Here is a 22,750-nt window from a genome sequence, read left to right as displayed (position 1 = left end):
CAAACCCATCCTAGCTACCTTAATGTATACTTGAAGAAACCCAATCTCTTCCTTTGGCAGGTGGGAATCCATCTTACCACATCCAGGGCAGACACTTAAGCAAATGTCAAAGATATCCTTCAAGGAATCTAGCCTACTAAAATATGTCCTATGCTGATGATGCATCTTGACCTTGGGTTTTTGAAAGCAGTGTCAGCACACTAGTAGGCCTTTGAGCATGGGACTAGCCACGACCTCTGTCTTGCACTTTAAGAATCCACTTCACCAACATGGTGAGGATCATCAGGGGAAGGATGATTAAGTGATGACTCACTATTTACCATGAATATCTAGGAAATAGACAAAAGTGCAAATGGTCCTTGGAATGATATAGCCCCATTGTATATAAGGAATGATGATAGTGGGGTGACAGAAAAGGCAACTAATGGGTAAACATCCACGTTTAGACCTACAAACATTAATATAATTTCATATTTTTGTATGTTTTTTTAATCAACCAATGTGCTCACTCACTGCTGGAGGAAATTAACACTATACATGTCAAAAAACAGCAGCAATAATAACTAACTTTACATAGGGATTGCAGACTTAGGGCTGGAAGGGATTGATCTCATTTTATCTTCACAACCAGCTTTGGGGGGCAGGTACAATTATCATCCATAATTTGCAGAAATATGGCAGTGAAAACTGAGGCTAAGACATTGTGACATCACCAGGGTCATTCATAAATGTTTAAGATGAAATTTAAACTCAGGTCTTTCTGAGTCAAATTCTAGTGCCCTATTTATTTTACTATCCTGCCTCACATGAAGTGAGTAACATGTAATACTAGAAGAATGCAAATTAGAGAACTTTGTGTGCACAATTGAATAAAGAAGTTCTGTCTTTTCTAATTAAAATTCTGAACAAATATGAGTAAATTAGGTAGAAGTTTTATTTCATTTATTATAGTAAACATGTAAAGAAATTTGAAAGAAGGAATACATCATTCATTCGTTTAACAAATAATGAGCTTCTAGTGTGTGCTTTTGTATTTTGTAGCACTACAAAGCTACAAGTAGTAGCATTACTACTTGTAAGTTATTTAGATAGCTTAACAGGTAGCTCTATCATGTTTTTCTCCTTTCTTCCTAGATAAATTTAGCTTAGACTTGGTGATGTGATTCCCAATCCTGAGATCAGAGCTAGAGTTAGGATAAGCTACTTGGATGAAGTGAGGAACTATTCTTCCATGCCCTCTCTGAGCTTAACTGAGTTCAAACTTTGTGTTGTTGCCCAAAGATGCAAAAAAAATCCCTCTATTTTCATAGTTATAAAATAAAAAAAATTCAGCCACATTGGTTATCTGTTACATTGGAAATAGGTTCATCTAGGTGATGGGTGTAATTATTTACAAAACTTGTCAGGTTGGCCAAACAGGTTAGAAAAGTTACTATGTTGATTAATACAAGTTGACCTTGTAATAGACGTAGCCACTATTCCTGATAATTATGAATGGTAATTCAGAAAACCAAAATCATGCTCAGGTTATTGTCTTTTAGCTTCGAGATTCCTTATACCTCACTGTTAGCAGGGACTCCAGGATATTGCTTCACGTATTACTCATCTCTCAACCATAGGTGATAATGGCTGTTATTAATGCTATTTTGATTGAAATCACTCCATTTTTAGGGTGGACTAAGCACCAGAAGTGAAATGTGCCTCTCATATCTACTCTACTACCCACGAATCAATCTTACTCGATGTGCAAGTATTCCAGACATTATGGAACAACTTCAGTTCATTGGTGTAAAGGAAATCTACAGGCCAGTCACGTAAGTAGTCCAAGGTCCTATGGCATGGGTTATTTATCCTTGTAGGCTCCAAGTGAACTTAACTTTTGTATTGGCTTCATTATCCAGCTATGATTCTCTTGGCTTTGATGTTCCATCATTTTTATACTAGTGGGAGGAACAACTGGAAGGGTGACCTCACATGTTTCCCATCTGATCTCTTCTGCCATATAAAACAGAAAAAGAAAAACTGGACTCACTGCTTTTGGTTAGCCATAAGGAGTTCTTCAAAGTGAAGGTCATTAAGACCTGGAATATAATAATAAGGGAAGTGGTCTCCTTTGGAGATTTATATCCAGATTATATGCTAGTCTGCCTTGAGTATGAAAATAGGTCTGCCTACATACTTGATGACTTTAAGGTCATTTTCTTTCTTATAGTGGTATTACTTTTTGAGGTGAGAAGCACTCAGGTACCATTAATATTATGCTCTTTAAGAGCTAGCTTGATAGCTATCAGCAATGACAGCAGAACTATATATAATCATTAGGAAAAGGAATACTAAATTAATCAGCAAACATTAATTTACCACCTATCATGTGTCAGACACTGCTAATACCGGGACAACATACACAAACAGCATTGGAAAAAGTCCACCCTCAATTTTGCTTACATTCTGTTGGGAGAAAGAACATATATACATTTAAGTATATACAAAGTTCAAAATAGGGCAATTTGGGGAGACAAGCACTAGTAGCTGGGGTGGGGGGATAACCAGGAAAAGCCTCACATTGGAAACTGTGCTTGAGTTAAGATAATGGTGGGTAGTGATGAAGAAATGTGTTCAAATCCTGACCAGGTGATTCAGTCACATCAATACTTTCAGACTGTTTCCTCATATTATAGCTGGGATGGAAGATTAGATTAAATAACAGCCTATATCTTAGTATCCTGAGGCACTTCCTCTTGTGGAGTCCCAGTTTCCAAAGCTGTAAAAACAAACAAATTGAACTAAATGGTCTCTAAGAACTTTTCCTGCTATAAAATTCTGTAATTTTAAATGGGATATATAGGATACAATGGAAGAAAGCAATGTAGTACTGTGGAAATAAAAAAAAAATGAGCATTTTTAAAGATAGTTCACAACTGAGCTCAAAATATTTCTGCAGAATTAAATTCATTCATTACGAATTGGCGGAATGAACAATAGATCACAAGATTCAGAGTTCATGAAGTCCTGATTGAGATATGAATTCTTTTTATCTTAGCAGAGGCAAGGCTTCACAAAAAGAGGTCCTGAAAAGGGATTATGATTTTTGCCTGATGTGAGTCCTTAAAAGCAAAAGTCACGCCCGAAACATGATACCTTGTGGATTGTAATAATGATATTTCATAGAATCTCAGTTCTGTAGGGACCTTGGAGATCATGTAGTTCTATCTATACCTGAACAGGAATCCCCATCACCGCTACCAAAAGAAAGTGCTTCTGGCAAGTAGTGACTTACATACCACTTGCAGACCTTCAGGGATGGGAAATTTGCTACTTTTAGTGACAGTGCATTCCTCTTTTGGACAGCTCTAATGATTAGAAAGTTTTTCTTTAGAGTCAGCTGAAATTTATCTCTCTGTAACTTCTATCCATTCCTCCTAGTTATGCCCTCTGGCACAAAGTAAAATAAGTCAAATCTTTTTTTCCATGTGATAACCCTTCAAATGCTTAGGATCATAGGACCAGAGATTTAAAGTCAGAAAGGACTTAAAGATAGTAGCCATATTGCCTTGTTATCCCTTGATTGTTGTACTTCATAATTGAAGAGGACCAAAATGACATCACTATGTCAGGGTCAATGTACTGTGTCCAGCTGTGGCTGAACAGACCAAAATGAGCTTGGCAGGCTCTACCTTGGAAGGTTGCAAACAATTAGTCAGTGTGAGCATTTGGTATGGAATTGGAAAGGAGGTTACAGTACACTAAAACTCCCCAGTCTTTTTCACATGAACTTTTGTTAAACTATGACTTCCCTTTCTTGAACTTGTATAGTTTAACTCATATTTAGAAGTTAAAATTTTTATGTATTAAACTTCAATTAATTCCATTGAGCTGATTTTTCTAGACAACACATTGTCCTAAGTTCTGATTCTATTATCAGTGTTATAGTTATCCCTCGCAGCTTCATGTCTTCTTCAAATTTGATAATCATGCCATCTATGCTTCTTTCTAGATATTGACAGCAATGTTGAACAGAACTGGGCCAATAACAGATACCATGGGACATTCTACTAGAGACCTCTCTGAATCTAACTAATGATACTATTATACCTCCATCATATACCCAAGGGTATCACATGAAAGAAACTTAATTAAAATGTCTTCCTAATATTATGCCATGTTTATGATACTCTCTTGATTCACTACTCTAGTGACTCTGTTTTGAGAAGGAAATTAGTTTAACTCAATTGTCCTATTCTTGATGAAACCATACTGGCCCTAAGTGGTCAATTAATCACTGCCTCAATTTTTAAGGGATCACAAACCATCCTTTAAATGATATTCTATAATTTTTTACCAGGAATTAATGTTGAACTCAGTGAACAGTTTTAAAATACAGTTTCTTTCCTTTTTTTGCTTTAAATAATATTTTATTTTTTTCTTCCATTACATATCAAGAAAATTTTTATCATTCATTTTTGTAAGATTTTGAGTTCCAAATTTTTCTCTCTCCCTCCCTTCCCTGCCTCTTTGAAAATGGTAGGCGATTTGATATAGTTCATATATATATATGCTATCACGTAAAACATATTTCCATATTCATCACAGTTGTAGAAGAAAAAACATCAAAAGGACAAAAAAACAAAAGTAAGAATAAAGTAAAAAAATATACTTCAAGCTGCTCGGTTTCTTTATCTAGATATGGTTAGCATTTTCCTTCATGAGTCCTTTGTACTTCTTTAGGATCAATACGTTGCTGAGAAAAGCCGAGTCATTCATAGTTGATCATCACACGATGTTGTTGATACAGTATACAATGCTGTCCTGGTTCTGATCATTTCACTTTGCATCAGTTGGTACAAGTCTTTCCAGGTTTTTTCTGAAATCTGCCCGTTCATCATTTCTTATTGCATAGTAATTTTCCATTACATTCATATACCACAGCTTGTTCAACTATTCCCCAATTGATGACCATCCTCTCAATTCCCAATATTTTGCCACCACAGATAGGGCTGCTGTAAATAATTTTGCATATTTAGGTCCTTTTCTCCTTTTTTGTGCTCTCTTTGGGATACAGGCCTAATATTGGTATTACTGGATCAAAAGGTATGCACAGTTTTATATCCCTTTGAGCATAGTTCTAGATTGCTCTCCAGAATGGTTGGATCAATTCACAACTCCACCAACAATGCATCAGTGTCCAAATTTTTCCACATTTTCTCCAATATTTATAATTTTCCTCTTTTTTTTTTTACATATTAACCAATCTGATTGGTGTGAGGTGGTATTTCAGAATTGTTTTAATTTGCATTTATCTAATCAAAAGTGATCTAGAGCACTTCTTCATATGCCTATAGATATCTTTGATTTCTTCATGTGAAAACTGCCTGTTCATATCCTTTGACCATTTATCAGTTGGGGAATGGCTTGTATTCTTATAAATTTGACTCAGTTCTCTATGTATTTGAGAAATGAGGCCTCTATCAGAGACACTTGCTGTAAAGATTGTTTCCCAGCTTTCTATTTTCCTTCTAATCTTGGTTGCATTAGTTTTGTTTGTACAAAAGCTTTTCAACTTAATCTGATCAAAATTACCTATACTACATTTTGTCGTGTTCTCTGTCTTTTGTTTGGTCATGCATTCTTCCCCTCTCCATAGATCTTACAGGCAAACTATTCCTTGCTCTTCTAACTGATTGCTTCATTGTCTATGATACCCTTTAGCAAGATGTAGTTTCCTTCCTTATCTCTTAATTAGGTCTATTTTTGCTTTTACTTTGTCTAAGATGGAGATTATTACCCCTGCTTTTTTTTTTTACTTCAGCTGAAGCATAATAGATTCTGCTCCAGCCTATTACCTTAACTCTGTGTGTGTGTGTGTGTGTGTGTCTGCTTCAAGGATGTTTCATATAAGCAACATATTGAAGGATTCTGGTTTTTTATCCACTCTGCTATCCACTTCCATTTTATGGGAGAGTTCATCACCGTTATGATTACCACCTGTGTATTGCCCTTCATCCTATTATTTCTTCTGTTTGTCCTCTCTCAGCAACCCTTTCCCACCTCACCAATGTTTGGCTTCTGTCTACGACCTCCCCTGAGCTGCCCTCCCTCCTATTAGCTCCCCCCACTTTACTTAATCTCCTTCCCTCCTACTTTATTTCTATATTCAATTGATTGTATATATCATTTCCTCTTTGAGCCAATGCTTATGAGAGTAAGGTTCAAGAGATGTCCATCACCTACTCTCCCATGTTCCCCTCCACTATAATAGGTCTTTCTCACCTCTTTATGTGAGATAATTAACCCCATTCTACCTCTCTCTTCCTTCTGCTCCCATTATACTCCTCTTTCTCATCCATTAATTTTTTTAAGTCATTCCCTCCAATTCACCTTGTACCCGTACCCTCTGTCTATGTATATTCCTTCTATCCATACTGTTAGTGACAACATTTTTAAGAGTTACAAGTATCATCTTCCTGTGTATGGTTGTAAACAGTTTAGCTCCATTGAACCCTTTTGTTTTCTTTTCCCTTTTTACCTGTATATGTTTCTCTTGGATCTTGATATTGGAGGTCAAATTTTTGGTTTAGTTCTGGTTTTCTCCTTATTAAGACTTGAAATTCTTCTATTTTGTTGAATGGCCATTTTTCCCTTGATGTATTACATTTAATTTTGCCAGGTAAGTGATTCTAGGTTGTAGTCCTAGCTCCTTTGCTCTTTAGAATATCAGGTTCCATGACTTACAATCCTTTACCATTGCAGCTGCCAAGTCCTATGTGATCCTGATTGTGACTCCCTGATATTTGAATTTTTTTCTGGTCACTTGTAGTATTTTTTTCCTTTACCTGATAATTCTAAAATTTGACTATAATGTTCCTTGGGGTTTGTATTTTGGGATGTCTTTCCTGAGGTGATTGGTAGAATCTTTCAATGTCTATTTTGCCCCCTGGTTCCAGGACATCATGGTAGTTTTCCTGATAATTTCCTGAAAGATGCTATCCAGGTCCTCCTTTTGATTACGGTTTTCAGGTAGTCCAACAATTCTGATATTGTTTCTCCTGGATCTGTTTTCCAGGTCAGGTGTTTTTCCCATGACATATTTTGCATTATCTTCCATTTTTTCATTCTGTTGAATTTGTTTGATTGATTAATGACGTATTCTAGAGTCATTAGCTTTCACTCACCCAATTCTAAATTTTAAGGTGTTGTTTTCCTCAATTAGCTTTTGTACTTTCTTTTCCATTTAGCCAATTGTATTCTTTAAGGAGTTGTTTTCTTCAGTGGATTTTTGTATCTCCTTTTCCATTTGGCCAATTTTACTTTTTAAGCAGTTTTCCAAGCTGTTGATTCTTTTTTCATAATCTTCTTGCATCACTCACATTTCTTTTCCCAATTTTTCTTCTACCTCTCTTATATGATTTTTAAGCTTCTTTTTGAGTTCTTCCATGAGCTCTTTCTGAGTTTGAGATCACTTCCCATTTTCCTTTGGGGTTTTGCCCATAGGAGCTTTGACACAGTTCACCTCTTCTGAGTTTGTGTCTTGGACTTCCCTGTCATTATAATAACTTTCTATGGTCATATCCTTTTGTTGTTGTTTTTGTTCATCTGATTGTTTTTTAGGTGGGGGTGGGGGCTTTTTTCCTTTCCCTTAAATTTGAATTCCGCTCCCAGGGTTGGAAGGGGCATTGTCTCTGGCTTCTTGTGCTAGTGGCTGTAGGCCCTGGCTGTTTACTTGGTGCTGTGCTGATGTTGCCCAAGGCCCACAGGGGATCCTGGTGCTGTGCTGAGGATGTGGTGTGGTGGTTAGCTGGCATTGCTGGAGGCCATAGGGGTCTGGAATTTTATCTAGTGCTGAGCTGGGGTCCTAGTGGTGGTGTCTGGCATGTGCTGAGGCCCAGTGGGGTGTTTCTGCATTTCCCCATGGCTACACTGAAGCAGGTGGTGGTCTGACTTCTGGAGGCTGCCTGTTTGCTTTGGCACTGTGGGGTTAGCATCCACCTGTTTGCTTGGGGCAATGCTGAAGCGTATGGTGGTTCTTGGAGCTGGAATCTGCAGGTTCTCCTGGCTGTGCTAAGGCACTTGGGGGAGCCTGATGTTGGCATTTGCCTGCTCTACCACACTGGGACTCAGGCTCTCCCTCTGGTTTGCTGAGGGAGGGCTTGTTGCTGGCTTGCTGGGACACTTCCTGTTCTGGACTGCACTCCTCTTTCACCCAAGTAAGACAGACCTTTCTTGCCAATCCTTTAACTTTCAGGGGCTAAAAGATTGTTTCTCCCTGTACTTTTGCTGGTTCTGCTATTCCAGGATTTGTTCTGTGGTTTTATTTCATGGTTGTTTGGAGGTGAGTATGGGAGAGTTACAGCAATTTACTGCTTACTCCACCATCTTGGCTCCCAGAAGTCTGGATCTTCTTTTCCTTAAAAAAAATCAGGATTACAAGTAAACAGGACATTTCATATTCTCCACATGGATCACTATTAGCAACTCAGCAATCACATCTGAGAATTCTTTCTCCATGGTGTTTATATAGGCTGTGGTTACCTTATCTCATTAATGACTGTTAGATCTTTTACTATCTCCTATCTTACTTTCAATAATTTTTGATCCATTCTTCTCAGTCTAAAGATTATTATTCTTGTTAGAGAAAACAAAAATGAAATATAAGTTGAATAGTTCCTTTTGGTCTCTGGAATCCATAATCATTGTCCCATCTACTCTAAGCAGCTCTTCTATCCCTTCTTTATCCTCCTCTTGTCACCAAGTTTGCTTAAATAAACAAACACCAACAAAAAAAAAACTTGACCTTTTAAAAAATCGTAGCATTCGTGGGCAGTTTTAGCTCAGCCTGACCCAATGCCACTCTTTCATTATTTTTAATTTTATTTTTGAATTACAAAGCATTTATTTTTCCTCTCCCATCTTTTATCTCCATTGAAGAAAAAAGAAAAACAAGCCACTTATAACAAAATAGTCAAGAAAATTCCCACATTGGCCATGTTCAAAAATATAAGTCTTATTCTGCACATTGAGTCCATTTCCTCTCTTTCAGCAATTTGGTAGCATGATTCATCATTCATCTGGAATATTGATTAGTCATTGCACTGACCAGAGTTTTTGAGTCTTTCAAAATTGAGATTGTAAAAATTGTTCTTGTGGTTTTGCTTTGCTCTACATCCCGGTATAAAAGTCTTTCCAGGCTTTTCTGAAATTATATAGCACAACAATATTCCATCACATTCATATATAATAACTTGTTCAACCATTCCTTAATTGAGTAGCATTACTTTAGTTTCTAGTTCTTTACTATTATGAAAAGAGCTGCTATAAATATTTTTGTACAGTAAATTTTCCCTTTGAGTATCTTAGATTTTTTAAAGACATATGTATTTGGGGGGTGGGGAGGCAGAGCCAGGATGGTAGAATAAAAGCACGGGCTTGCTTGAGCTCTCCCCAAACCCCTCCAAATAACTGTAAAAATGACTCTAAACAAATTCTACAGCAGCAGAACCCACAAAATGACAGAGTGAAACAAATTTCCAGCCCTAGACCAACCTGGAAGGTTGACAGGAAGGGTCTGTTGCACCAGTCTGAGAGAGGAGCACAGTCCAATGCAAAATGTGCCAGCACAGACTGGACCCCAGCAAACACAGAAGAGGTCTCAAGAGACTGAATCACTAGTAGCTGTGGTGATTTCCAAACTTCTCAACCCAAAAACACCAAAGACAACTTAGAAGGTCAGTAGGAAAGGTCTGTCAGACCTGGGTGAGAGAGGATCATGGTCTGGCCCCAGTCCTGGGGCAGCTGCAGAAGCTGCAGCAGTGGCTGCTTCTGACTGCAGGGATTTCTTTGCTGATGTTGAGGCAGGATTCTCTTGCTTTGCCCATGCTTGGACCTGGGTTGCAGTCCTAGGTGATGATCCTGGGGCAAGGAAAAACACTGGTGAGGTGGAGCTTGTGGTGGTGGTGGAGAGGGACTCCTCCTCACACTTCCAAGGCAGAAAAGAGTGCTTGTGGTCACTCACAGACTAGAGCACAGGCCAGCAGAAGAGTAAACACCTCTCCTTTGATCATACCACCTTGGAAGAACTGAAAATGTACAGGCCCCTAGAAGTACCTCTGAAAACAGCTGCACAAAACCCCTAAAACTTGAGATAGTATACCTTCCACACTGGAAGCAGAGCCCTACCTTAACAAATAGTTTAAAAGTCAAGTAATTGGCTGAGAAAATGAACAAAAAGCAGAAAAATACTCAGACTATAGAATCTTACTTTGTTGACAAAGAAGATCAAAACATACAATTGGAAGAAGACAACAAAGTCAAAGCTCCTATATCCAAAGCCTCCAAGAAAAATACGAATTGGTCTCAGGCCATGGAAGAGCTCAAAAAGGATTTTGAAAAGCAAGTAAAAGAAGTAGAAGAAAAATTGGAGAGTGATACAAGAAAACAATGAAAAACAAGTCAACAGCTTGCTAAAGGAGACTCAAAAAAATACTGAAGAAATTAACACCTTAAAAAATAGACTAACCAAAATGGCAAAAGAGGTCAAAAAAGCCAATAAGGAGAAGAATGTTTTAAAAAACAGAATGGGTCAAATGGAAAAAGAGGTCCAAAAGCTCACTGAATAATCCCTCAAAATTAGAATGGAACAAATGCAAGCTAATGATTTTATGAGAAAACAAGAAACAACAAAACAAAACCAAAAGAATGAAAAAATAGAAGACAATGTGAAATATTTCATTGGAAAAACAACTGACCTGGAAAATAGATCCAGGAGAGATAATTTAAAAATTATTGGACTACCTGAAAGCCATGATCAAAAAAAGAGCCTAGACATCATCTTTCAAGAAATTATTGAGGAAAACTGCTCTGCTAGTCTAGAACCAGAAGGTAAAATAGAAATTGAAAGACTCCACTGATCACTTCCTGAAAGAAATCCCAAAAGGAAAACTCCTAGGAATATTGTAGCCAAATTCAATAGTTCCCAGGTCAAGGAGAAGATATTGCAAGCATCCAGAAAGAAACAATTCTAGTACTGTGGAAAAACAATCCAGTTAACACAAAATTTAGCAGCTTCTACATTAAGGGATCAGAAGGCTTGGAATATGATATTCCAGAGGTCAAAGGAGCTAGAATTAAAACCAAGAATCACCTACCCAGCAAAACTGAGCATAATCCTTCAGGGGAAAAAATGGGCATTGAATGAAATAGAGGACTTTCAAGTATTCTTGATGAAAAGACCAGAGCTGAATAGAAAATTTGACTTTCAAATAGAAGACTGAAGAGAAGCATGAAAAGGCAGGCAGGAAAGAGAAATCATAAGGGACTTATTAAAGTTCAACTGTTTACATTCCTACTTGGAAAGATGATATTTGTAACTCATGAGACCTTTCTCAGTATTAGGGTAGTTGGAGGATATAGGTGAGTTGAATACAAGGGGATGATATCTAAAAAACAAAATTAAGAGTTAAGAGAGGAATGTACTGGGAGAAGGAGAAAGGGAGAGGTAGAATGGGGTAAATTACCTCACATAAAAGAGGCAAGAAAAAGCTTTTACAGTGGAGGGGAAGAGAAGGGAAGTAAGAAGGAATGAGTGAACTTTATTCTCGTTGGATTTGGCTTAAGGAGGGAATAATATACCCACTCAATTGAGTATGGAAATCTATCTTACCCTACAGGAAAGAAGGGGAAAGGGGATAAGAGAGGGGGGGTATGATAGAAGGAAGGGCAAATTGGGGGAAAAAAGAGAAAAAAATAAAGACATGTAAAGAAGATGGAATAAAGAAAGGTACCATTAATATTATGCTCATTGGGAGTTAACTTGATAGCTATCAGCAATGCTAGCAAATTTACATAGAAACCATTAGGGAGAGGAAGACCAAGTTAATCAACAAGCATTAATTAACCATATACAATGTGTCAGACACTGTGCTAGGTACTGGTGATACAAAGATAACACTGCAACAGCCTGACTTCAAGATGCTTACATTCTGTTGGGAGAAAGAACATGTACACATTTAAGCATATATAAAGTATATCCAAGGCTTAATAATAATAGCTAGCATTTACATAGCTCCTACTGTGCATCAAGTACTATCCTAAGTACTTTACAAATATTATCTGTTTTGATCCTTACCAGTATGTTGGGAGGCAGGTGCTATCATCCCCATTTTACAGTAAAGGAAACAGGCTAAATGACTTACTTGCCCAGGATCAGATAGCTAATCAATATCTGAGGCTAGATTTGAATTTACATCTTCCTGACTCCAGGTCCAGCACTCTATCCACTGTACCACCTTACTGCCTATAATAGTGGGGAATTGATGGGTCAAAGAGTATGAAAAGTTTAGTCACTTTCCTTGCATCATTCCAAATTAAAAGTGAGAATGTTCGGATTTCACAGTTCCATCAATGTGCTTGTCATTGTACAACCCTTCAAACATCATTACCTATACCTATGTCATATAACATATGATCATATGTCATATGATCATATGTTATACCTATCATTTTTCATCTTTATTAATTTGCATGGAAATGAAAACTCAAAATTGTTTTAATTTGCAATTCTTTTTTTTCTATCAGCAAGTCGGAGCTTGTTTTCTTGTGTTCATTTATTTGTAAATCTTTTTTTTGAAAACTGTATATTCTGTGACTACTTGTCTATTGAGGAATCACTCTTAGTGTTACATATTCACATCAAATACATCTATATTTTGGATATCCAACTTTTATCATTAATGTTTGATGTAAATATTTTCCCACTTTACATTTTCCTTTCTAATTTGGTCTTTATTACTTAAAAGCTTTTAAATTGTATTTTTTGGGGACTAGGTGGCACAGTGGATAGAGCACTGGCCATGGAGTCAGGAGGATCTGAGTTCAAATCTGACCTCAGACACATAACACTTACTAGCTGTGTGACTCTGGGCAAGTCACTTGACCCCAATTGTCTCACCAAAAAAAAAGTATATATCTATTTCAATTTTTTTTAATTTCTTTTATCCTTTGTTTCATTAAGATTTCTCCCATATCTCACAACCATATTTGTGAAAAATACTTGATTTCATCTTCTTTTAAATTGTTACCTTTTATATTCATGATACATGTGTATCCATTTTGAACATAAACTATTTTCTCCTCTGAGAGCTTGGCTTCATCATATATGGGAAGATCTTCAAACCTATTATGTCATTCAATAAGTATTTATTAGGCACTTGCAATGTACCTGGCACTGTGCTAAACCCTATGTATACAAAAAAAAGGTCAAAAGACAGTCCCTGACTTCAAGGAGCTCACAATCTAATGAACCTCCCACAGTGCAGTGGTCCTTTTATCTATCCTTCCATCTCTGTAACACATCCTCCTTCCCTCAGACTCCCAACAGTCTCCTATAGGAATTCATTTTCCTCTTTGAATTCTCCTTGAATCACTTCTTCCCTACATGTAACCAGTTATTTATTCATTCCTAATAGGCTGGAGAGCAAAGTTAGCCCATTCACCCTATCAGGAAAACCATCCGGCACTTTGTATTTAATGACTGTCACTTGTCACTTGCAATTCCTGCAGGTCACTACATCATTCCTGTCTCCTTTCCATACTTGCTGAAACTGAGATTCTCAGTTCTCTGTCACTCTTGTTAGCTCCCATAGCCAGTGGCTTTGGCAAATTGCTTGTATGCTGGGGCTTTTCACTGCACGAGGCTCTTTTGCTGAGGGTTCCTGAGCAAAGCTTTCTTGTTATTATGATTTCCTGGGTTTTTTTTCTGGGGTTTTCCCTGAGATCTGAAGCAGCTTGCTTTGATTTGCACATGTGTTTGATCTGCAATTAGCAGATTCCTACTCCCCCTAATGCAGACATTAACTGCCCTCAGTTGTTATCTTCCTTTCTTTCCTCTCCTTTCACCTCTCAACAGACTTCAGAGACTGTCTACTGGAGTCTTGACTCTCCTCTGTTGTACTGTCTTCTGATGTCCTGGTTATCTCTTTCTCTTTGATGAACTTATCATCAGTAAATGATGTACTCCACTGGGAAGTGAACAAGGATGTCTGATGTGCAAAGTCTTTGTAATTACACAGGGATCCCATGATCAGAAGCACGGAGCTATTAAACAAAGTGAAAACAGTAGCTTATGTTTATGTTTCCATGAATACAGACTGGCAATTCCTCTATAACTCATGGTCTCGGAGAGTTTCCTAGGGTACTACTGAGAGAGAGGTTAAGTGATTTGCTGATAACCACAACAGATTTTCCTAACGCCAGCACCAACCATCTCCTTACTGATCCTTACTTGTGTAAATATCATATCCATTTTAAAACTTATACTCATGATTTTCCAAAGGTTGTATAACTGGTAAGTGGCAGAGCTAAGATTCAAAACCAGACCTTCTGACTTTCCAACTACAGCAATTTTTCTTAATCTGGGACCCATGAACTTTCTTTCTTTTTTTTCTTTTTGATATTTTGATAACTATTTCAATGTAATTGGTTTCCTTTGTAATCCTATGCATTTTATTTTGTGCATTTAAATATATCATTCTGAGAAGGGGTCCATTGGTTTAGCCAGATTGTCAAAAGGGTCCAGGACAGAAAAAAATTTAAGAACTCCTAGTGTCCCTCTGGAGATCATGCTTGGTAATTTAGCTCTCCAGGTCTAGCTCATGGTCTTGTATTTAGACCATTGATAGTTTTCACTATCATCAAATATGTGTATTTACTGAATTTTTAGGGGGAGGGGTACCCAAACTTCTCCAAAACAATGAATTTTTTTTTGTTGTTGTTGTTGAAAACAAAAGGAAAAGGCAAAGCTATATGATAAAAGATGGTTCTCTTGTGTCATGCTCTATGGCATCACAATTTTCTTCTGGATCCTGACCCATCTGGAACCTCTAGATATATTTGGTTCCCATTCCCCAGAACAGTCATGTTCATGTCCAAATGTCCCAAAGTATCAATAATTCTCAGGTTACTCTGCTTGAGAAATATGATACTTAGGTAGCATTGAGCAAACTGGTCTTTGGATGACTTTGGAAGAAAGTGGGAAGGGCCTCACAGTACAAGGCCAGTCTTGAAATGACATTGCCCACATCAAGCAATTCATCATCATGGCTAAATTTATTTAGTCCTCCCAAGCATGAATAAAAAAGAGCCTCTCTTTTGAAAAACACATTAGGACTCTAAATCAGAGATTGGGTTTTACTTCATCATCACAGTGACATAATTGATGGTAAAGTCCAAACCAATATGGTGCTGGCTGAGAGATCTAAAGGAAAGAAAATAGATGGACCATTTTTTTCTTCTTTTTCTAACTCAAAGGAACACTGCTAGTGTGGTTTAGGGCCCTCCCTATTTAAAAAAAATAAGCTATTAAAAAGGAATGTTGTGTAACCTAATGTGGCAAAAAAAATGCTGTTCTATGTTTTTAGTTTCATTTAAAACTAGTTGCTCTGTTTTAAAGAACATTTCCCACTCACCTAGGATCAGCTAGAGGGGGATTAAAAAAAAACTGACAACTGGCTCCTATCTCAATTGCATTATCTATTAAGTGGGAGGGAAGAAGGGAAACATAACTTCTTTCTTATGAAAATATGGCAAGGCTCCACTGAACACCAAAAACTTGCAGTGATCACATGATGTAACAGATGGTGGGCTTAGAAAAATGTTTTTATTTTATGTGTTCATATAATCCTTTCCTCCCTTCCCCCACTATACAATATCTATGTCTAGAGAACTCCAGGGAGAAATCTCCTCTTACAAAGGCATTTTGATAGAGGGAAAAGAACAATGAGTTTGGAGTCAAAAGACCTAGGTCTGAATCCTTGGTACTGACATAATCATAGATTTAGAGTTGGAACAGACCTTAGAGGTCATCTAGTCCAACCCCCTAATTTTACAAATGAGAAAACTGAGGGCAAGTGAGGCTGAGTTTTGCTCAAAGTCATAGAAGTAAATGGCAGAACAGAAATTTTAATACAAGTTCTATGACTTTTTATCAATTTTTTTCCCACGAACCTCATTACCTCCCCTAGTTGTGTGACTCTTGGCAACTTGTCTGTGTCTCAATTTCTTCAATTGTCAAATGAGGATGATAATATTTGCATTGCCCCATTATAGGGTTGTTGTAAGAAAATTGCTTTGTAAACATTAAAACACTATAGAAATGTGAGTCATTATAATCAAAGTCAGTGATAATGTTTAAAAGTAGAGTCTACTAGAAATCATGTCATGATGGTCTATGATTAGGCTTGCATTAAACTTGGGTGGATCAGACAGCTACCTTTTAAGCTAGCTAGGAAGGATTCCTCTTCTTCCTCAAAAAAGTAACCCCTTCTTATCCTATATGCTTTCTCATTCCTGGAATTACTTTCAGGAGGAACAAAGTCTTGTCTTTTGTAACAAATCCTCTGGATCTATGCTCCTAACCCCAACTCCACTGGAAGGTCAGGTCTCCAGAGTATTCTAGGCTTAACCTTGAAAGTCAAGTTCTACTGGTGCCTTCCAAATATCATAGGCCATGAGGTCCCTCTAGAGTGATTCTCCACATTGATTATCAGTCAGTATCAATTAGCCAGGCTTAATTAGCTTTTAGAAAGGGTTATTTTACTAAGGTGATTTAGTAAGAACAGTTGGTACACCTCCCTCTCCCCCCCTCAAAAAAAGGAAAGGTCATGACATACTCTCTGATCAATAGATACTGAGTCTAGGGCAAAGTTGACTTAAGCTTGGATATCACATTGACAAAGGGGTAACTCAGCTCGTGGAAGTCCTTTGGCTGGAGTCCTCGAGATGTTCCCCTTAGAGACAGTGCAGCTTTTCTTCTGGGTTCTTTGTAGAACCTTGAATTTGCCTTTCGTTGTTGCTTCCGGCCTATCCTTGGCTCCTGGTGCAGATATTGCTGCCAATCACTGCCCTCCCAGGGACACTGCTAGGATCCTAATTTAAAAAAAATCCATATTCTCTGGTCCTTTCATATTCCCAAGCTCCTCTTCAGAACTAAAGGGGAGGGGGAAGGGGAAGGAGGCTGAGGATCTATATCTCTCCCCTCCCCCAAGTTGTTCTTTCAGAAGGACTTGGCTGGAATGATTTGCTGTCTAATACTTGAATCTCAATTCCAAACAATCTTCTTGTTTTTATACATGCCCTTCAGGGTAGGGAAAAGTCCCTCAAGCAATATGAGCATACTTTCTTGAGTGGTATCATTTCACTTCATCCCATGACTTCAAAACACTTCTAAATTGGTTCAGGACTTTTCACTTAGTCTAAAGCCTATGATTGACCAATTGATACCTGGGCCTTGCCCATACCTCTGACTGATTGTTCTCATCAGATGAAGGCACATGAGCATAACTTACTTAAAGAAGGGTGGAATGATTTGATTGATTACACACTTATAAATAAAAATGAGACTTAAGATTAATAGGTACTAAAAAAGAGGTAGCATTCTGACAAATCCAGCAAAAGATTATGAGATCATTTCCTGGCAACAGTGATTTCTCCCCCCTGCCCCCAGACTGGAGCTACTTAGTCTCCTTACCCTATGTTTTACTCAATAACTGCTGAAATGTCTATGACAATTTAAGGTTTTAAAATGTTTTAATGATATCATTTGTTTCTATATATATATATTTCTCAACATATTCATCTTTCTCTTCCCCAAAAGCTATCTCTTATAACAGCTAAAGAAAAAGAAGAAAAAGAAACATTCAGCAAAATAACCAGCACATTGAAAAAGTGACATTATGTGCAGCTATTGTCCTTCCATTTCTATAATGAAGCAGGGGAGTTTCCTCTCATCTTTAGGACCAAGTTTGATGATCTTAATTTCTCTGCCTTTAGTTTTGGTTGTTTTGTTGTTTTTCCTTCCCTTTACATCATTATAACCACTGTATATATTGCTTTACTGGTTCTATTTCACTTTGCATCTGTTGATACAAGTTTCCAATTCATTTCTATGTTCATCATATTCATCATTTCTTACAACACAGTAATATTCCATAACATTCCTGTACCTCATCTTATTTAGCTATTCTCTAATCAATGGGCATCTACTTTGTTTCCACTTCTTTACTACTATTGCAAAAGATGCTAAATTTATTCACACCCATCTATGCCATATCACTTCAAATGTGAGCTGCTATTATAAATACTTCTGGATTGACTGATCTCCCCTAAACCTTTTACATGTAACAGGTGATTCAAAAATGGAATTGTTTTGAGCAATTAGAAAAAAAGATGACATTGTATTGGATATTGCTGGCAAACAAAACAAAGTAAAATGAACAAAAACTCAGCAATAGGAACCATGCTCCAGGTCTGCTGGTAGCAATGCCAGTGCCCTCTTGTGGTTTTTAAAAGTTTGCAGTTTGATTTTGTGACACTTGTAGTATTTTCCTGTGCATGTAGGCTAGATTCCCTTTTCCAAAATATATACTACCTTAGCTTGTTGAAAGTGAATTATAATTTTAAAAATTGCTCTTTAAAAAAATAGCTACCCCAAATTTGCTTTAAAAAATTTTAAAATAGAGAAGTATATGCAATAGAAATAGTCCTTTTTAAAACCAATATTAATTTTAAATAAATTTTAAAGTTATAGAATCAGCAATGAATTACATATCTATATTCCATTACAAAATTTTTATTCAATCATGATGTAGGTTATGTGTCATTACCCTGTATTTTGATTTGATTTTTCTTGGAGATGAGTTTTTTATTATTTTTATTTTTATTAAATGTATTATAATATGATATTAATCACATAACAACTATATCATGTAATAATTAATTATATTAATATAACATTTTATTACATTTATTATATTGTTAATATAATGTCAATTATATTGATTATACAATAATTGATTATGTTAATATAATATAATAGTATATATTATATTTTTATTACCTTATTTTTATGCTACCTTATCCTAAAGTTTTCAACAGCCAAGGATGTCATTCTAGTAATTCAATAAATGGCAATAGCATTAAAGAGGATGGATTACCATTTGCTTTACTGGTGCACCTTGAGGGCCACTAGGTCTTTCCATTTGATTTGAAGCTAAAACTTCCTAATGTGTTTTCTATCTCTATTAATATACAAGTGCCTTAAAAACAGTGACTATCTTGCCTTTCTCGCAGTATTCCAAAGACTTAGCACAGTACTTTGTGCATATTAGGGACTTAATAAATGCTTTCTTCCCCTTCATTCATTTATCAAATATGCTTGAGGAACTAAGGGAGGACTTTCATTAAACAAAAATGAGCCTGAAGGTAAAAATTATAATATCATAAATTACTTACCACTTTTCCCTTTCTGTATCTCCCCAAAGAAATAATGCTATTTTAACAGGTTCAATTACATAGATGAAGAGTTACATTCTGGACAGAAGGCTGGATTTGGATCCAGTACTTGTTTTAAGGTGGTTCCATTTACAAAGACAAACTTATAATGCTCTGCAAATCACTTAAACTCTCAATATCTCAGGCAATTCTAAGATTATAATTTGCTTATGAATTGCCAATCTATATCATTGGAGGGAATTTCTACACTGGAAGTTCCCTACACTAAGAAAATCACTGGTCTGGACCAAAAATATACAGATGGAAAAATAATCTTCAGACTCATAGAAAAGATACATGAACAAATGAAGTATAAGGTGATGATTCAAAGAAAACAAAGAAATTGCCTCAGATGACTGTGTATACATATTTAATGAGTGAGTAAAGAAAGATCTTATTTATCAGTAGATTTTTTTCCTGAGGACAAATAGACATATGAAAATACATCATTAGAATTTCTTGCATTTACGGATTTAATTCACATGTCAGATTGTAAATCGCTATCATGCTGAAGTGTTTCCACATCGAAATCCTGCCTGTTTCTTACTTTAAAAGAGGACTCTCTTTGAATTTGATCTGGGTAAACCAAAAAATTAATTAGATTTAAAAATGGGATATATATGTTAGGTAATAGTTTATCACTAGCATAATCACATGCACATTATTGACTTCATGCTTTCTAGAATACAGTGATATTTTCTTGGAGTCTGGGAACATGATCAAACATATCAGAAATTTTCAAACTTGACTATGTTTGAGATTCCATTGTGATTGTATATGTGGGACATGCCCTTTGCTTTGAATGGTCAAGAAAAGTACTTTTTTTATGTTCAAGAGGCATTTTTGAGTACAACATTGAACATTTGGTGATCTCATCAACTTCCATGGAATCAATTATAATGTCTCTGTTAATGATTCTCAAATTGAATTATTCAGTCCAAACCTCTCTCCTGACCTCTAATCTTGCATTTCAAACTGCCCTGTAGGTATCTTAAACTCAACTTGTCCAAAAATGAACTTAATTATCTTTTCCCTAAAACCCTTCTCTCTTTCTAACGTCTCTTCATGCCTGGACTATTGCAATAGCTTTCTGGTTGGTCTGCCTAACAAAAGTCTCTCTCCCTTCTAGTCTACCCTCCATTGTGTCTTAGGAATTTTCCTGAAGTACAGGTCCAGTCATGCCTCATCCTACCCTTCTCAATGAACTTCAGTGGCTCCCTATCATTTTAGGATAAAATATAAAATTCTCTCGCATTCAAAGCCTCTCAGGACCTGTACCTCTCCAATTTTCCAGTCTTCTTACTCCTTATATCCCTACCCTATGTACACAATTTAATGACACTGGTCTCTTAGCTGTTCTTGAGCAAGACTTGACTCTGGGTATTTTCACTAGCTATTCCCTATACATGGACACTCTCCCTCCTGATATGGTACATTTTGCCTTCCTTCAAGTTCCAGCTAATATCTCACTTTTGACAGTAAGCCTTCCCCAGGCTTCCTTATTTCTAATAATTATTTCTTCCCTCTATTGATTATCTCTAATTTATCATACATATATTTATATATCGCTTTTTTATATATAGTTGATTACATGTTATCTTCTCCAGTAGACTATGAGCTCCTCCAAAGCAGGGACTGTCTTTTGCCTTTCTTTGTATTTGAAGATCTTACCACAGTGTCTGGATATAGAAGGTACTTAATAAATGTTTTTGACTGACTTGTTATTATTGTTGTTGTTGTCTGAGGTCATATTTGAACTCAGGTTTTCCTGATTCCAGGCCTAACATTCTATCTATTACACCACCTAGCTGCCCACTGACATTTATTAGGAGTTTTTGTATGAGACATCTTTTAGGCTTTGGGAATGCAATGTCAAAAACAAAAATAGCCCCTGCTCTCAAGGAGCTTAACATTCTACTGGGAGGATAGAGCATGTATTTTAGTTTGTTTGGTAGTTTCAATCATGTCTGATTCTTGATCTCATTTGGGTTTTTCTTTGCAAAGATGCTAGAGTGATTTGCCATTTCCTTCTCCAGCTCATTTTACAGGTGAGTGGATAGAGTGTTGGTGTTAGAATCAGAAAGACTCATCTTCATGAGTTCAAATCTAGCCTCAGACACTTTCTAGGAAAACAGAAGGCTGTCTTTGATAAAGGCCTCATTTCTCAAATACATAGAGGAATGAATCAAAGTTATAACAATGCAAATTATTTCCCAATTGACAAATGTTCAAAGGACATGAACAGGCAGTTTTCAGATGAAAAAATCAAAGCTAGCTATAGTCATGTGAAAAAATGCTTTAAATCACCATTGATTAGAGAAATGCAAATTAAAATAACTCTGAGGTACCTAATGCCTACTAGATTGGCTAATATGAGAGAAAAGGAAAATGATAAATGTTTGAAGGTACTTGGGAAAATTGGGACACTGATACTATTTGATGAAATTGTAAACTTATCCAACCATTCTGGAGAGCAATTTGGAACTAAGCCCAAAGGGCTATAAAATTGTGCATTTCCTTTGATTCAGAAATACCACTACTAAGTTTGTATACTATAGAGATAAAAAAAAGGGAAAAAAGGACCTATTTGTACAAACATATTTATGGCAGCTTTTTTTGTTGTGACAAACAATAGAAAATTGAAGGAAGGTTTGTCAGTTGGGGAATGGATGAACAAGTTGTGGTATATGATTTTGAATACTATATTATTATAAGAAATAATGAACAGGCTGATTTCAGAAAAACCTGGAAAAACTTACATGAACTGATGCAAAGTGAAAAGTGAGCAGAACCAGGAGAAAATTGTATACAGTAAAAACAATATTATATGATGACCAACTGTGAATGACTTAGCTATTCTGAGCAACACAATGATCCAATACAATTCTAAAGAACTCATAATGAAAAATACTATCCACTTCCAGAGAAAAAATTAATGGAGTCAATAGAGATGAAGCATACTATTTTTTACTTTATTTTTTGTCTGTTTTATTTGTGTTTTGCTTCATAACATGACTAATATGGAAATATATTTTGCATGATTGCACATGTATAAGCTATTTCAAATTGCTTACCATCTCAGAAAGGGGGGAGGGAAGGGGATAAGAGAACTTGAAACTCAATTTTTAAATAAATGTTAAAAATATTTTTACATGTAATTGAAAATTACCACCACAAAATAAAGCTGGTGGATTAAAACTGTGACTCATGTTCCTAAAATATACAGAGAGACCTGAGGATCTATATCATAGATGGGAGAGAAAGACAGAAAGACAGAGAAAGAGAGACAGATAGATACAGAGAGACATAAATACAGGGACAGACAGAGACAGAGGGAGAAAGAGAGATGAGAAATGGAGATAGATGACAGACAGACAGACAGATAGATAGATAGATAGATAGATAGATAGATAGATAGATAGATAGATAGATA

General features: G+C 36.4%; 1 protein-coding gene across 1 annotated transcript in view; it reads left to right on the top strand.

Annotated features, from left to right (window-relative positions):
- The window catches only part of MOXD1 (monooxygenase DBH like 1), a 43,100-nt gene that overhangs the window by 15,228 nt on the left and 5,122 nt on the right, over positions 1–22,750 (top strand). The window contains exon 6 of the mRNA XM_027848651.1: positions 1,672–1,814. Coding sequence (XP_027704452.1) covers positions 1,672–1,814 — 143 coding nt within the window. The remainder of the gene's footprint in view (positions 1–1,671; positions 1,815–22,750) is intronic.

Source organism: Vombatus ursinus, unplaced genomic scaffold, assembly GCF_900497805.2.
Source record: "Vombatus ursinus unplaced genomic scaffold, bare-nosed wombat genome assembly UNPS02006779.1, whole genome shotgun sequence".
In the NCBI taxonomy this organism is placed as follows: domain Eukaryota; kingdom Metazoa; phylum Chordata; class Mammalia; order Diprotodontia; family Vombatidae; genus Vombatus; species Vombatus ursinus.
Note: the sequence above shows the minus strand (reverse complement) of the source record. Positions and strands in the feature narration are given on the sequence as shown.